The sequence below is a fragment of the Mustela erminea genome, chromosome 7 (assembly GCF_009829155.1).
Source record: "Mustela erminea isolate mMusErm1 chromosome 7, mMusErm1.Pri, whole genome shotgun sequence".
In the NCBI taxonomy this organism is placed as follows: Eukaryota; Metazoa; Chordata; class Mammalia; order Carnivora; family Mustelidae; genus Mustela; species Mustela erminea.
Window position 1 is genome coordinate 25309400 of NC_045620.1, and position 17174 is coordinate 25326573.

Sequence of the window (17174 nt, forward strand, 5' to 3'; positions counted from 1 at the left end):
TCTGGTCCTTGAAACAGCCTTGGAAATCTGAATGTCCTAAGGAAATAAAGACCCGCGAAGGCTTGGCCACATCAAGCAGAATTTTCAGATCATAATGTATGTTATAAAATCCTTCACCGTCCATATTTACTGGCTATCCCTCAATTGAATCTTGACCAAAATTCTTTTAGACCAGCCCTTTCCTGGTTTTCATTACACCATCTCTCTGAATCTCCAGATGCTCCAAGGCAGAGACCACTTCTGGTTCATGGTCTTCCTCATAGCCTGCTCTGGGGGTGGTCCGAGGACAGACCCAGCCATAGCCGCTCCTAACCACGCCACAAATGCCAGCCATCAAGCGCTGGATGACAGGACGAGCTCTCTGCTCTGGGCAAGAGGTGCACAAACCCCCACATGGCCTCCGGGAAAGGGACTCCAGGAAGAGGCCTGGGCCATTGGCTGGACCCCCTGGAGGGTTTCTGGTTTTTAGGGAGCTCAGAGGGGCGGGAGCACGCAGAGCACCGCACAGAAAGATGAGGTGAAGGTCCAGAGGGCACGGTGGGGAGGAGCCATGAGGAGGAGCAAACAGGCAGAGTCGGGAGGGAGTCAAGGCAGGGACAGAGCCACATGCTCCAGGAATGACTGGCAGCCATGTGCGACTGAGGCCTGGTGGGGCCTCCAGGAGCAGCTCCCCATAATGGCTGTTACTCCCCACCATGTGAGCCATCTGTGCCCGGTGATCTATGCCCCAGGCCCACTCAGCACCCACAGTGGGAAGAAGCAGGAGGAGCAGCGCATGCGGCAGGGAGGGTCAAAACAGGGCAACCCGACCGCTCTCATTTGACTTCTCTGAACCTCTGCTTCCTTTTCTATAGAGTGGAGACACATCACCCCCCATTAATGCTCAGGCTTGCCTACAGTCCTGGTGGCCCCACAAGGAGTGACTTAAGGAGGGGCACTCGCTCCAGGGTCAGCCCCACCATGCTCACACACCTCCCCCTTCCGGCCGGCCGGGGTGAGGCTCCTTACAGGGGGATGATCCTCATGGGAAGGTGGAAGCGCAGGCGGTACTGGCTTGCTTGCATCTTTTCCTTTCTCTGGAACTCCCGCATCATGTAATCCACATACTTCTGCTGCCTCGGGAAGAAACGCCAGGCAGGTCAGCATTGGCCAAGCTGTCAGAGCCCTGGGCTTGGGGAACCCACGCCTGGCTTCCAGGCCCTCCCCCATCTTTCCCAGCCCCTTCCAAGGGACTCTCTGGAAGCTGTGTCCTGGGGCCAGCCCAGGGGAGCAGCCAAGCCCCTTTACACATCTGGGATGTGAAAAGGGCCTACCAGCAGTAGATAGCAACACCCCCTCTTTCATGCCGTTCTGTAATGCTAAGTACCTCTCTGAATCACCACCACATCTTGTTCAAATCTCTTTATCCACCCTACTTTATGGATAATAAGACTGAGGACCATAAAAGTAGAGATGAGTTGTTCCAGCTCATCTAGCAAGTTAACAGCAAGGGAAGACCCAGAAGCCAGGCCAGAGGGCAACTCTAGAGTCTACTGACGCCTCATGAAGGCCAAAACAGGCCACCCTATGAACCTATAAAGATAGAGGGAGTTATTAAGATCACTGCGTAGAGGGGTTCCTGGGTAGCTCAATGGGTTAAAGCCTCTGACTTTAGCTCAGGTCATGATCCCAGGGTCTTGGATCAAGCCCCGCATCAGGCTCTCTGCTCGGTGGGGAGCCTGCTTCCCCCCTCCCCTCTCTGCCTGCCTGTGATCTCTGTCTGTCAAATAAATAAAATCTTTAAAAAAAAAAAAAAAAAAGCTCACTGTGTAGAGAGCAGAGCATTCTGGAAATATGTTTATTGTAGAATATTAGGAGAAATGAAAGAAAAAACAAAACAGAATATATGCCTAAGCCGAGGGGAGGAATGACAGAGTACTTTTAACACACAGGCTCCTGGGGCAAACTCCCCAGGTCTGAAGACTGGCTCAGCTGCTAACAAGCTCTGTAAGTCTGGGCAAGTTTCTTAACTTCTCCATGCCTCAGTTTCCCAATCTGTAAAATTAAAGTAAGTAAGAACACCTACTCCGTAGGATTCCTGTGACGTTTAAGTAAAATGGTACATAAAGTGCTTAGAACACAATGCCTGGTTAAAGGCTAGTTATTATCATTGTTGGCATTGCTACGTCAACACATCAGACTATTGTTTTGTACTTTTCTGTGTCCTTCTGTATTCTATATTCTTAAATGGTAAGTCTGCTCATTGTAAAACATACAGAATCAGGAAAAATAATCTGCTCTAAAACCCCGGCATTTTTGGATTGAATAACCACTGGTCTGTCTGTTGGCTGAGCGACCAGAAAGGGCCATGAGATGGTCGTGGCACCTGCTGGGACTGAATGGGAGGCCTGGTGTGCAGGAGAGTCAGCTGACAGGTGGGCGGTGCCCTTACGGCTCATGGCTGCACCCTGGGAGGTCTCATATATGACATTTGTCATATACTCTCCTATCCCCCAGGAGAAGAATGAGCTCCAATGAGCTTGCTTACTGAAGTCTCAGGAGGGTTCCCTCTACCCACTAAGTATCCCAGAATCCACAAGAAGCTGTCTGATGCCCTGACTACTTCCCCATCTTCAACCTTCCACACTCTATGGATCAGCCACACCTGGACCCCTCAGCCTCCCTCCAGCTTCCTGAGGCAGCAGGGCACCCTCCTCACCCAGGTGATGGAGCCATTACAGTCTGTGTCCACCTTCAGAAACAGCACCTCTAGGATCTCATCTGACATATTGCTCAGAATCTTCTTCATGGCCTTCACGAACGCCTTCATGTCCATGGCTTCAAAAGAGAAGAAAGAACATCATCCACGTCATGGGAAGTCACTGGGTCCTATCAGCAGCCACGGTATTCTTGGGTGTCTCAGTGCTGAGGGAGGGCACCCAGAGAACCGTGTTGGCTGGGTTGTCCCTTGAATCCCCTCTCTCTGTGTGGCGTTCAGTCAGCCCACAGGTACTTGCCGCACACCTTCCACGCCTGGAGCACTGCGGTGGCCCCACAGCACTGCTCGGTGCGGGGATACTGAGGAAGATCAGAGCCCATTTCTGAACAAATAAAACAGGCACTGAGACAATGAAAACTCAAAAAAAAAGGAAGGCAGGTAGGGAAAGAGGGAAAACGAAAGGGAAGGCTAATAATTTTAACAGAGAGACAGATTAGTTCAAATACACAGAGAGAGAGGTGACTTGTGGCTTTTAAAGGCAGCGAAGGGTTTGGGTGGTTCGGTCAGTTAAGCATCTGCCTTCAGTCGGGTCACGATCCTGGAGTCCTGGGATCGAGCCTCGCGTTAGGTCCCCTGTTCAGGGAAAGTCTGCTTCTCCCTTTCCCTCTCTTGCTCACTCTCTTGCTCTCACTCTCTTGCTCTCACTCTCCCTCTCAAATAAATAAATAAAATATTTTTAAAAATTAAAAAATAAAGGCAATTAAAAGGCCAGCATTGGCTGGAAGGAATGTTGGGAGGGGAGAAGAGCAGAGGTCGGGAGAAAATACTTTCCCCAAGCTGGGCTCGTGACTATGAGGGAATCTGTCTGCCAATGGGCCAATATCCCCACCTAGATTTTTTTTTTTTATGATCCCAGTCTATAAAAAGTGCTTCTAAAGTCCCCTCCACATATCTGGAATCGTTTGCACAATCTAAAGGCTGTGCGTTTTCTGGCTCTTCTCAGACCTCACCTCCCACCGCCATCCCCCTCTTTCCCAGCTCCAGCCATAATGTCCCCACGCTGTTTCTCACACCACCAAGCACACTCCCTCCTCAAGACCTTTGCACCATCTGGTCCCTTCCGCAGGGAAGCCTTCCCGAGGACTATCTAGGGAGGCCCTCTACCCACACCAGCCGGCTCCATTGCTGCCCCTGACCTTCCTCGTCACCGCTCTAGCCAGTGAGCTCTGCGAGTGCAGGGTGAGCCCGTGCCCTCCATCACTGGGTCCTTGGCACACGGCACATGCTTGTTCCCCGAGTGCTACTGTTGGCACTAGGATGTAGGCGTGATGATATCGGGTGCTTCTCCGTGTTTATTCACACTGGCCATTTAATGAAAGGGACTTATGAGGAAACTGCAGGGCACAGAGGTGAGGTCATGCGCCCAAGGTCACAGGGTGGCACCCGAGACTGACCCTGGCAATCTGGCCCTCCCATGTATGAGAGGAGTTAACAAATCCCTCTCTAGAGCACTACAGCGAACACCTCGCTCTTTGCACAGGTGTCTAAGAAGCCGTAGAAACTGTTCACCAGCATGCTGTGTCAATACACTTCTTACCAACAGTTTGCCAAACACTTCTCTGGAAATAACAAGAGAATAGACACAAAGGTATTTGGGAAAGGAAAGATACACTGTGGCATCCAGGCAGGGCCCCTTGCCCCTCAGAAAAGCAGCTCTCACCCGCCTCAAGCCAAATGGTTAATTGATCACTCAAAAACTTGCATGTGGGGTACCTGGGTGGCTCGGTGGGTTAAAGCCTCTGCCTTTGGTCATGATCTCAGGGTCCTGGGATCGAGCCCCCAGTCGGGCTGTCTGCTCAGCAGGGAGCCTGCTTCGTCCTCTCTCTCTGCCTGCCTCTCTGCCTACTTGTGATCTCTGTCAAATAAATACATAAAATCTTCAAAAAAAAAAAAACCTTGCATGTGGAAATATCACTTCCTTAGGGAGGGGGTCACCACCAGGATCAGGCAGGGGGACACCTTCTGGGGAGCAAGAAGGGTTCTATAACTTGATCTGGGCGGCAGTTACATGAATGCACGCATGTGATAGATTCCTCGAGCAGGACCCCAAAACCCATGCATTTTGTGGGAGGTAAATGATGTCTTGGTGTAAAGATGCATATTATTTTACATCTGAATTGCTCTCAGGATTAACTCTCTAACCGCCTTTCCCTGCCTCTGAGCTCAGCCAGCTGTTCTACCTCTTTTTTTCTTTTTTTTTTTTTTTAAGAGAGGGCAAACAGGAGTGGGAGAGGGGCGTGTGCAGAGAGGTTCTTAAGCAGGCTCCACACCCAGCGCAGAGCTCAATGGGGGGCCCGATCTCACGAACCTTGACTGTCGCCCCCTCCAGCTCAGAAGACTAGAGGGGTGTTCTGACAGCCGTCTCCTCCCCAGCCTGGGTAGTCCTGGGCCCTTTCCTCAGGGGACGAAGGCCCGCCCTAATGGCCACCCTCCTCTCTTCTGCCTGCACCCTGCTGGCACGTTCCCTCTGCCCCCCAGCACTGGACATCCTTCTGCCCACCACTCCCTGACACCTCTCACCTCAGCCACCAGAGACCTCAGACCACACCCAATGGTGCCCTTCCTTGCCTTTGGGGTCTCCTGCCTTCAAGCAGTGACCCCACTGGTCCCTCTGGTCTCCTCCAGCTTCTGCTGCCTGCCCTGCCCTGCCCTGTCATTCAGCAGGCATGTGCCTCAGCTCTTCTCATCACTGTCCCTTGCTTTTCTGACACTCTCCTTAGTGGTCTCACCTATTCACCCATCTCTGCATCTCAGGAGAGAATGTGTCTCCCATATCTCTGACTGTTCCCAAGTGTTCCCCTTGCCCTTTCAACTCAGCATCCTTAAAATCCAGTTTATTATCTTTATTCCACTAGACACTGGCCTTTCCTGTGTCCAGCATCTCTCCTAATGGTGTTACCTCCACAGCTGAAGACCTGAGAGGGCTTTCCAGTGACCTCCCTCCTGAAACCTCACAAGAATCCTGTGGTCCAGGGGCACCTGGGTGGTTCATTCAGTTAAGCAGTTAAGTATCTGCCTTCAGCTCAGGTCATATCAGGGTCCTGGGATCGAGCCCCATGTCCAGCTCCCTGCTCAGTGGGGAACCTGCTTCTCCCTCTGCCTCTGCCTGACACTCCCCCTGCTTGTGCATGCTCTGTATCAAATAAATAAATAAATAAATAAATAAATAAATAAATAAATAAATAAAATCTTTAAAAAAAAAAAAAAAAACAGTACCTAGAAGATAGGTACTGTTATTCTCTCCATTCTACAGATGAGGACTCAGAGGCACAGGGAGGTTCGGAGTTTGCCCAAGAACACAAAATGGCACCAGGAGGATTTGAAACCAGAAGCTTTCCCTTGTCTCCATTATAATGTCTACCACGCTTGCTGTAAGTGGTCACGTGAGAAGCCAATCCCCTTCTGGCCAAGACACTTTCTCCAGCAGCTCTAGAGAGTCTCCTCCCTGTCAGACCTGCTGCCAGGGCTCAGGTGCACCCACATCCTCTGTGGTTGCCTCCCTCCCAGCCCTGCCCCAGCACAGCAACACCCCTGCACCTCTCCTCTGCCATTCTCTGCCCTCCCCACCTTCTCCTGGGAAACTCCCACTTCACCTTTCTCTTTCTTTGTAAAGCTAAGATGTAGGATTATGGAGTATTTACCTCTATTTTTTTAGATACTTATAAACTTTTTTAAATTAATGCAATATTTAAAATATATAAGAAGAAAATGTTTTCCAGGACACCAGGGTGGCTCAGTCGGTTAAGTGTCTATCTTTGGCTCAGGTCATGATCCCAGGGTCCTGGATCGAGCCCTGCATCAGACTCCCTGCTCAGTGGGGAGTCTGCTTCTCCCTCTACTCCTCTCTCTCTCTCTGATCTCTCTTGTTCTTACTCTCTCTCAAATAAATAAATAAAATCTTTAAAAAAAAAAAAAGAAGAAGAAGAAAATGTTTCCTAGCCTTCCCTCTGCCATTGGTGGGGGGAGGGGTGGAGGGGTATGTGTGTGCCCCACAGTGCTTGCCTTCCTAGGGCACAGTCACCAAGTACGAGCACTGCATGGTTATGCCCTTGGCTCTCCCAGAAGGGGCCTTCTTTTCATTTACTTTGGATCGGAAGTGCTACACTCAGTGTGGGGTGCCCACAGGTGTCCATGTCAGGGCACCCAGGCCACTACATTTGGGCCTGTTGTTAGTTAGTGCCTGGCCCCTCCTACATAAGGTGACAAAGCCACAGGGTTCCGTGACAGCTGAATCAAATCTGAAAGAGGGCTTGGTAACCCAGGAAGCTCCATACCTACGCTGATTCTTATCATGCCTGGCAGTGCTTGATGAAATGTCAGCTGGCAAAACTGGGGGCAAACTCGGTGCGTGCGCCCCCATATCCCCTCAGGAGCTCCTGTGCAGAAGGTCAGTGCTACACTGGCTTGCAGGCTTGGGGCTGCAGGTCCTCCAGATTACTGCTTCTCCCTTGATCTCCACCCCAGCAGCCTGCAAGTGCTCCCAGGCAGGCCCCAAAGGCAGGGGCCAAGGGCACGTGGATATTTTTAAGACCTCCTAGGAGATACATGGGCACCCCCCTACTAAGAACCACAGACCCAGGCGCCTCAGTGGCTCAGTCGGTTAAGCGTCTGCCTTTGGCTCAGGTCATGATCCCAGCATCCTAGGATTGAGTTCCGAATCAGGCTCCTTACTTGGTGGGGAGCCCACTTCTCCCTCTGCCTGCTGCTCCCCTGACAGTGCTCTCTCTCTCTCTGTATGAATCAACCAATCTTTAAAAAATAATAATAACAACAACAACAACAACAAAAAGAACCACAGACCAGGGGCACCTGGATGACATAGCTGATTGAACTTCCAACTCTTGGTTTCAACTCAGGTAGTGATCTCAGTGTTGGGAGATCAAGCCCAATGTCCAACTCCACACTTGGCACAGAGTCTGCTTAGGACTCAATCTCCCTCTCCATCTGCCCCTGCCCCCACACTCTCTTACTCTCATGCAAATAAATAAATAAACAAATAATCTTTAAAAGAGAGAGACCGACCCTCAGGGCCCCTGGCTGGCTCAGCCAATGGAGCATGCTTGATTTCAGGGTTGTAGGAGCCCCGCGGTGGGTGTGGAGATCACTTAAAAATTAAATCTTAAAAAAAAACAAAAACAACAAAGAACCATGGACCCTCCTTAAAGACCTCCAATCAACAAATAAAGAAACTAAGGCCCTGAAAGGGAACTTGCAGAATAGACAGGAGAACCCAGGCATCTCCCTTTCTTCCTCTGAGACAGGCAGTGATGGTCAGGTCAGGGTTTTCAAGAAATGTTATGGAGCCCAGATTCATTATTGATTGATGGATTTTAGACAGAGAGAGCGAGAAAGAGCACAAGAAGGGGGATCAGACAGAGAGGGAGAATCTCAAGCGGATGTCAGGCTGAGCACGGAGCCTGATGCAGAGCCCGATCCCATGACCCTGAGATCATGACCTGAGCCAAAATCAGGAGCTGCATGTTTAACCAACTCCACCACGCATGTGCCCCCATGATCTACCTCTTTAAAAGACCTTCTGAGGGGTGCCTGGGTGGCTCAGTGGGTTAAAGCCTCTGCCTTCAGCTCAGGTCATGATCCCAGTGTCCTGGAATAGAGCCCTGCATCGGGCTCTCTGCTCAGCGGGGAGCCCTCTTCCCCCTCTCTCTCTGCCTGCCTCTCTGCCTAGTTGTGAACTCTGTCTGTCAAATAAATAAAATCTTTATTAAAAAAAGGCAGGAGTAGACGATTGTGGGGATCCTTTCTCGATGTCTATGGATATGAAATCAGCATGGTGTACACTTCAAATACGCTACGAGTTTGTCAGTTATAGCTCGGTAAAGCTGAAGGAAAGAAAGCAAGGCATAGAACAGCATGGATGACAGGCTGCCACCGCATACAAAAGGCGGACGTGACCATGTCACTCCTGAGCTTCTCCAGGTCACAGGAGACTGAAAGCAGTCATGGCCTGAAGGAGCGGAACTGGGCAGCTCCAGTCTGGGCTGACGGAGATGTTTTCTCTGCATGCCAAAAAGGTTATCATGGAGAAAGTACCTTTTGACTTTTGAACTGCCTGAATACACTGCTTACTCAAAACAAACACAGACACGATAAAACTGTGGTCAAGGTTGGCCTTCAAGACACAGTGGTGGCGACTCCCAGCAGCCAAACACTGGCACCAAATCACTCCAGTTAGGAGCCATCTCGTCTCTGGGTCAGACACACGCCAAGCATCCCTGCCCTCACTTCTTCCATCCGTGAGCTGGGGATTTCGTATCCTTTCCTGCCCACATCACAGCATGGCTGTAAAACTCATATTAATGGGCCCAGGAGCTATTTCCCCAGAGCTGGTATTCAGAGTTTAGGGAACATAAACAAAGAGGTCTTTAAGTATTCCTATTACTTGCCTTTATGTATATCACCCACCCCAGGAGAAAAATTTAGCTCTAAAGACAGAAAAAGGGGCACCTCAGTGGATTAAGCCTCTGCCTTCGGCTCAGGTCATGATCTCAGGGTCCTGGGATCTCTCTGCTCAGCGGGGAGCCTGCATCCCCCCTCTCTGCCTGCCTCTCTCCCTACTTATGATCTCTGTCTGTCAAATAAATAAATAAAATCTTAAAAAAAAAAAAGTTTGATGTACAAAGGCTGTCCTTCACAATGTTCTTTAAACTCAATAAAACCCAAATATCCAGGGGCGCCTGGGTGGCTCAGTGAGTTAAAGCCTCTGCCTATGGCTCAGGTCATGATCCCAGGGTCCTGGGATTGAGCCCCACATCAGGCTCTCTGCTCAGCATGGAGCCTGCTTCTTCCTCTCTCTGCCTGCCTCTCTGCCTACTTGTGATCTCTATCTGTCACATAAATAAATAAAATCTTTAAAAAATAAAAAACAAACTAAAACTAAATATCCAGCTATGGGGGAATGGCATAGTCCACCAGTAGAACACTTGTATTCGTGAGTAACAATGGTTTGGAAGACTACACATGATATGTAAGTCCTTAAGTTGTTATACATCCAGAGGAAAAGAAGGGTCTGAAATCACATATGTAATACAATTACAGACTCATGAAAACACACATAGCTGACTGTGGCCCCAGGATGCCCGCCTCCCGTGTGCATGCCCTCCCACTATCCCTCCTCGTGAGTGGGACAGAACCCATGACTTGCTTCTAACCGAGAGAATATGGCAGAGGAGACAGGAAATGGAGTCATGTGGACATGACTGCCTGCTGACAAGATTGCAGCACACATCGCGCTGGAGTGGCGATCTCCCCAGCTACCCTGAGCCTTGAAATCCACCGTGTTGGGGAGTCCCACGTGGCCAGGAACCGTGGGCAGCTGAAGGAGCTGAAAGCAGTCACCTGCCAACAGCCAGGAGGAAACGGAAGGCTTCAGTCCTGCAGGGGCAAGGAACTGAGTCCTGCCAACAACCTTGAGTGGACTTGGAAATGGACCCTTTCCCTGGCAAGCCCTAGGAGATACCGCAGCCCCGGCCTAGCAAGACCCTGAGCAGAGAAGCCACCTAAGCCATGCCCAACGCCAGGCCCACGGAAACCGTGAGACAATGAAGGTGTGGTTTAAGCCACTTAGTGTGCAAGAATATTGTCATACCACATGCAGGACAATGTTTGGAAGAAGATATACCGAAATGCTGACAGAGGTTACATCTGGGGGCTTGGATTAGGATTAGTATTGTTTTTCTGATATGAAAGAGCCTCCGATAGGCTTATAAGATTTATATAATGACAGAAAAAGTTTTGAAAGTTTAAAGATGAAAAACTGCTTGTCAAATCTTAAACCCTGCACACACCCAGGGATGGCTCCCACCCTGTGCGGCAACCGGAAAAACGCAGCCACAAGGAGGCTTTACCTCCCGCCGAGGCAACGTCATCCTCAAACATCTTCTTCACCTTGGCCATGCGTAGCGGGGTAAACAGTTGAGACTCATGTTGGCTGAGGGTGACGGATGATGCTGGGGAGCTAAGAAGCTCCTCGTTCTTGTGGAATCCACCTGGGATGGTGATCTAAGACGAAGAAGACTGTAAGAACCGGGCAGTGAGAGGGTCGATTTCCTGAGCTCAACATTTCTAAGCACATCTTACTGAAATAAAGACTCTTTGAGGGGAGGACAGGGTATGGAGGGTTACAATGAGGCAAATGAATAAATCTTAACCACTTTTGGACTTAGAGAGACCAAGAAAGATCTAGACCATCTCTCCTGACTTTGGGGAGTTCACAACTGTTCTCCATTTGCAGATGCCGTGACTGAGGCTCAACAAGGTTGGCGGACACAGCCAAGGTCTCACCTCCCACAAACCCGGACCCCAGTTTATGAGGAGCTTCCGTTCAGTTTCAATCTTCGGTGCTCAGAATTCGAGACCCCAAGGAATCCAGCTCCATCTTCCCTGAAGGAACCTCCCAGACCCCCGCCTGGGTCAGGGTCAGATCAGATCGTCACACACACCAAAGCTCCCGCACCCCTGACAGGGGCTTCCCGCTTCCTCCTCCCATTGTCTCCCCACGCCCCCACACAGCCTATCCTGCCTATCCGGCCCTCAACAATGAACACCTCCTCTCTGTAGCCACTACACACACTTAGCCCAATGCTTCGGGTCACAAAAGGCTCAGGTCATCAAAGGCTGCTTCCCTCAAAGGATGCCAGGAATGAACCATGAGATAACTACCAAGTGCTTGTTGCTAACTGAAATGCACTGCCCTTGGGTCTTGGGCATTCAAGATTTTGGTTCAAAAAGCCAGAAGACCAAGGTGGAAGTTGGATGGCTCACTCTCCCCACCCCAACCCCATCAAATGAGTAGACGTGCTCATCCTCCTGTGAACTTTTGTTCATTCCCTCATGGTCTATATACATTTGTTGAGCACCAGGCACTGTGGGTACACGAGTGAGCACAGTGAAGTGGAGCCTTCCTGGAGCCCAACAGATGAGCTAGCTACTACTCCCACAGCCACGCGGGCCCCGGATCAGACATCTCAGCACCATACATCTACGCCAAAGATGTATTCTTACCATACCTATGTATTCTTACCATACCTCCTGCTCATTCTTCCTGTGATCCTTCTCCTACACCTAACCCCTGCTCCCCTGCATCCCTGGTCCACCCCAAACACTGGCCTTGTGCGGGGACAAGTACAAGGATGTCCCCGCACTGGGACCAGAGTTTTAGCTTTCCTTTCCCCTCCAGCTCTCCACATTGGGATCAGTCACCTTTCTGGAAGACAAATCTAATGATAACTTTACCTCAGCTCAGATATTTCCTAGGCTACTTACCACTACTACTACCACCCCCCGGCCCACTCCTGAGTGCGGCATTCAAAGCCCTTGACCCTGTAGCCCGGACCTGTCTTTCTAGTTTCAATGCCCATGCCACAGTCTGGGCACACCAATGGCTCTCCACCATCTCCAAACACAGCAAGCATTCCACTTTCACCACATATTCCCTCTATGCAGCACAGACCATCTGCCCTAGACGCAAACTCCTACCCCCTCTTTAAAGCCTGGCTCAAATGACACCTCCTCCCAGGAGCTTTTCTATGACTTTCAGATGACAGTCATCCCTGCCAAATCCACGCTCCCAGACTCTGTTCCTATCTGCCATGCATGCAGAATACTGTGCATGTCCATACGTGTGGATAGCGAGGCGTGATGGGAAACACACAGCTGTGGAGTCCCAGAGCTCTTGGCTAGAATTCTGCCTGGCTCCTTACTTCCAAGCTAATTTATCCACCTTGCAGGGTTGTAGTAGTACCTACCTGGCCCCCGGACATGCTGGCAGGCTCAGCAGACTAGTTACACAATGAATGATAGATCCTGTCATTACTCCTGTCTCCTAGTGAGCTCTCTGAAGGCAAGGGCATATTTAGTTTATCTTAATTTGATCTTCATTTGACTTATACTAATGATCTCTCTAGTCCCCAGCCCCAAGCATACAACAGACACAAAATACTTGGGCTTGAGGGTAATTTGTATAGCCTTTCCCACCACAGCCGCAACATGGCTGGACAAAATTAAGGAGGGACCCTGTACAGACTGCAAATTGGTAGCCTCTGATTCGTTGCATTGGGCCAATATTGTGCTTTCAAAGGGAAAACCAGCCTGCTGCCATGCACAGGTAGCTTACCTACCTGGCCTTGTGAGTATCTGGGTTTGCCACCCTGGCGCAGAGATGGATAAAAGACGGACTTCTGAGCTGATGAGCGACATCGGGGTAGCTCAGGAACGCCCCTCCCCTGTACCAACCTCTAATGATTTTCTTACCTTTTGAGACTCAGGGTTCTCTCTTAAGTCCTCGGAAGACACTGGTCTTGACCTAGAATAGGGAATCATGGTCACTTTACTCTAACTTTCTAAGACTGTGTGGGAGGCTAGCCTAGCTAGGTCACAAGAGACTGGAAAAGAAGTCAGAGCAAGGGGTGGAGGGGTGCATCCCTGTACCCAGACAACTCCAGCACACATGTAATGAGTATCCCTTTTCCCCTAGGAGCTCCTCCAGCAGGAAGCTTTTTTCAAGCCTATCCCTGTGAGCCTTCTTTCCCCCAGTGGGAATGAGTTGTTCTACTGAAGTCCTGGGGCTTCTCAAGTGAATGCTAGAGGCTTCCTAAAGCGGGCCACACTTTCTATAGAATTAGAAAGGGCTTAGGAGGCCATGCAGTTAGGAGAACAAGTATATAATTCACACACCAGGAAAATAATGTCCAGTGGCGGGCACATGTCCAAAGGGTCAAACACATGGTCCGGAGGTGGGGTAGGATGGCCCTGCTTTCTACTTCCTCCCCCTGCCCTCCAATGTGCCTAGAGGCAGGACTTCTTTGGAAGGAGGACAGAATCCTCCTCACTGCAACATGGGATCATGTGAGTATGGGAGAGGCCGGGTCCACAGAGTTCTACTCAGAGAATAGAAAGGACTTGTTTCTACTGTGTCAGTGGCTTCTCCATGAAGATGAAAGACCGCACTTTATTAGGATTATTGGGAGTGTCAGTCTGTCTCACCAGAAAGAATCCAAAGAGCTTTTTAGGAGGGCAGGGGAATGGCCAGGAGTCAAGCCCCAGATAGGCTCAAGGGACAGAGTTAATGAGCCAGCCTGGCTTGACAAAGGGCTCCTGTGGGTGCGGGGAGGGGAGGAATCATAGGAGAGAAGAGACGAGAGAGAAACAGAAGCAGAATGTAGAAGCTCCAGTATTTTGCCAGGGAGTCTGAGCAGGATGAAGGGCAATTATGGAAACTCATCAGCATAAGTGGAGGGAAGATTGAAGACTGGCCAACAGTGTCCCAACCCAAACTGTCTTGGCAGCAGCTCAGACGTAAAAACAAAAGGAGAGAAAAGAGCCAAAGGAAAGGAGATTTGGAAGCCAAGAACCAGGGTAACTGAGGGAAATGCCAGGAAAGTTTCCAGGAAAAGGCAGTAAGGAAAGAAAGTGGCTTCATGCATGTGATGCTGGGCTGTCCAACTAGAAATGCAAAACAAATACCTGGAAATATGGGCCTGAAACTGATGACTGGGTACCTTTCAGGGAAAGAAAGAGTAAGGGAGACACACAAAAGACAGGAGGAAGGGAGCCTCAGAGTAGACCAAGAGAGAAGAAAAAAGACACAACCACTGAACACAGCCATTAAAGGTCACTGAGGAAAAAAAGCTACGGGACCAGATTAATAGGTTCACTTCTGTTAAGAGTATCATGTATGGGGGCACCTGAGTGGTTCAGTCGGTGGAACATCTGCCTTTGGCTCAGGTCATGATCCCCAGATCTGGGGTCAAGCCCCATGTTGGGCTCTCTGTTCAGCAGGGACCCTGCTTCTCTGCCTGCCACCCCCCCTGCTTGTGCTGTCAGGTGAATAGATGAAATTGTTAAAGAAAAAAAGAATATTATGTATGGATATGTTGGCACATGCACAGAAACAGAGCCAGGAAAAATATACTCCATATTTAATGGTGGTTATCTCTGCCAGGTGATATTATGGAGGATGTCTATAGCCTAAATCATGCTGTTCTTCATTTTTAAGTCAAAAAACATTCATGGCAATCTTTAGGATTTTTTTTTTCTTTTTAAATATTTTATTTATTTATTTTATTTATTTGCAGAGGGGAGAGGGAGAAGCAGGGTCCCTGAAGAGCAGGGAGCCCGACATGGGGCTTGATCCCAGGACCCCCGGGATCATGACCTGAGCCGAAGGCAGATGCTTAACCCACTGAGCCACCCAGGTGCCCCATCTTTAGGACTTCTTCCAGTGTCACAGGTTGGGTGGTGGGTAGCGATCTACATGATTCTTCTATGAAGGACCACTGGCTGGGAGTGGTCGCTACAGCATCGTTCGCAGAGGTAACAACTAAGGCAAGTGGCTGTAGAAGAGGAGCAGCAGGGTGAACCAATGCACCTGCACTCAAAACATGCCCCCCAGCCTGCAAAAGGATGAATGTGGCCTATAGCAGGTGACCATCAGGGATTTTCATGAGGTCCTAATAAGTAAGAAAAGATCCAAAAAAGAATGCAGAGATGATGCCAATTTTTATACAAGAATGACAAACAGGTATGATTTATACATATAAGAACATGAGTGTACATACACACATACATACACAAATTTATAAACAGGACTACCCTTAAAAATTACGGGGCCAAGAACAAGAGAACAAATATAGGTCCACAAAGTGAGTCGTTTTAAGTACTTAGAAATCAAGTTAAGATACTATGAAATAAAACATTCTATTCTCCTACCTTGACAAATACTTTCCACTAACCTGGAAAACCAGATTCAAATTTACAATTCTAGAACTCTTCAGCTAAGTGCCAGAATTTGGCTGTCCGGGGACAGAACCAGCCTCTAAGTCCTCTGTTCAACCCACCACACTCTACCTGTCCTGGTTAAGGGGCTTGTGGATGGGGGCAGGTCAGTGACAACTCAGCCCACATGCAGGCCACACCTCACCTTCACTGCTCCCCGGCCACCTTACACCTAGGGGGCTGCCCTCAAAAATGATGTACTGGACAACAGGCCCACAAAGAATCAGATTCAAGGCACTTTGGGCAGGGACTCCAGTATTTAGAGTTGTGGGGGTCGGGGGAGGGTGCCTCTAAGGGCCTTAGTAGGACGACTGGTGAAATTTGAACATGGACACTTACATAACAATCAAATTAATGTTGTTTCCTGTGGTTATAAGAGAGAATGTCCTTGGGGCGCCTGAGTGGCTCAGTCCATTAAGTGTCTGCCTTTGGCTCAGAGTATAGCCCAGGGTCCTAGGATCAAGGCCTGCACTAGGCTCCCTGCTTGGTGGGGAGTCTGCTTCTCCCTCTCCCTCTGCCCCTCCACTCTACTTGTGCTCTCTCTCAAATAAATAAATAGAATCTCTTTAAAAAATCTTTGTCTTTAGGAAATACACACAAGTATTTAAGGCCAAAAAGGGTGCAATGTAACTTATTCTCAAATATTCAACAAATATAATGATAAAGCAAAATTTTCACAATTAGTCAACCTGGACAAATGGGAGTTCTTTATACCACTCTTAAAACTATTTAAATATTTTTATTTCAAATTACTAAAATTTTCACGAGTGATGTGTCTCACCAAAACACACCTGTGTATGTTCATGGACCAAAACAAGTGGAAAAGTATTGGTTGAGGGCAAGAGACACCCAAGAGAAAAGGTAAGAGTTAAGAATAAGAAGCAGAGAGAACCACCAGTCCTCTACTGAGAAGTCTAGGGGCACCTGGGTGGCTCAGATGGTTGTGTCTGCCTTTGGCTCGGGTCATGATCCCAGCATCCTGGGATCAAGCCCTGCTTTGGGCTCCCTGCTCAGTGGGGAGCCTGCTTCTCCCTCTCCCACTCCCCTTGCTTGTGCTCTCTCATGAATAAATAAAATCTTAGAAAAAATAATTAAATGTCTGTCTAGAATTAGAGAACACTTTAAAATCAGGAGAAACCATCCCCACTGGCCTCCATCTACTCCCTCACACTTCCCGGCTCTAGGGGCGCAGCAGAGTGGGGCACACCACAAACCTAGAAACGGCCAGTAGGGGAGCATGCTAGGATGGGAAGAGAATCATTGGTTTGTGGAATTAGTGTGTAAGAATTCATAGCGGCAGATGACTTAAAGCCAAAGGTAGTTACGGCTGTCCTGGAAACAGCTACGAGATGCCCTCCTATTCAGCCTCTGGTTGCAGGCAAATGCATATTAGGACCCACGTGTCCAATCTTTGGGAGACCACTTTAACCCCAAACCCTCACTCACCCTGAACCAGGTTCTTCCCAGGTAACCTTGCTGGCTTTGTTTGACAGAGGTAAATCGGTTTTTGACTTCCATCTCAACTGAGACATCTCGGCGCTGTCCCTGGGTCCCAAGGAGCTCCTCTATGAAGTCACTTCGGAACTCCGAGGGCTTCCGCCAGACCACAGAGTCAGCTGGCCAC

General features: G+C 49.4%; 1 protein-coding gene across 8 annotated transcripts in view; it reads right to left on the minus strand.

The window, feature by feature from the left end:
• EFCAB8 (EF-hand calcium binding domain 8) overlaps positions 1–17174 on the minus strand; it is a 59461-nt gene extending 42287 nt beyond the window's left edge. For 4 of the 8 annotated variants that reach the window (XM_032350966.1, XM_032350969.1, XM_032350967.1 and 1 more), the window contains exons 1-5: positions 16997–17174; positions 13028–13079; positions 10624–10777; positions 2699–2817; positions 1009–1112 (exon numbers count right to left, since the gene is read on the minus strand). In XM_032350966.1, the coding sequence (XP_032206857.1) occupies positions 1009–1112; positions 2699–2817; positions 10624–10777; positions 13028–13079; positions 16997–17082 (515 nt within the window). In that variant the 5' untranslated portion in view covers positions 17083–17174. Of the gene's footprint in view, positions 1–972; positions 1113–2698; positions 2818–10623; positions 10778–13027; positions 13080–16996 lie in introns of those variants that run through there. The other 4 variants (XM_032350965.1, XM_032350970.1, XM_032350971.1 and 1 more) reach the window with 4 other exon arrangements.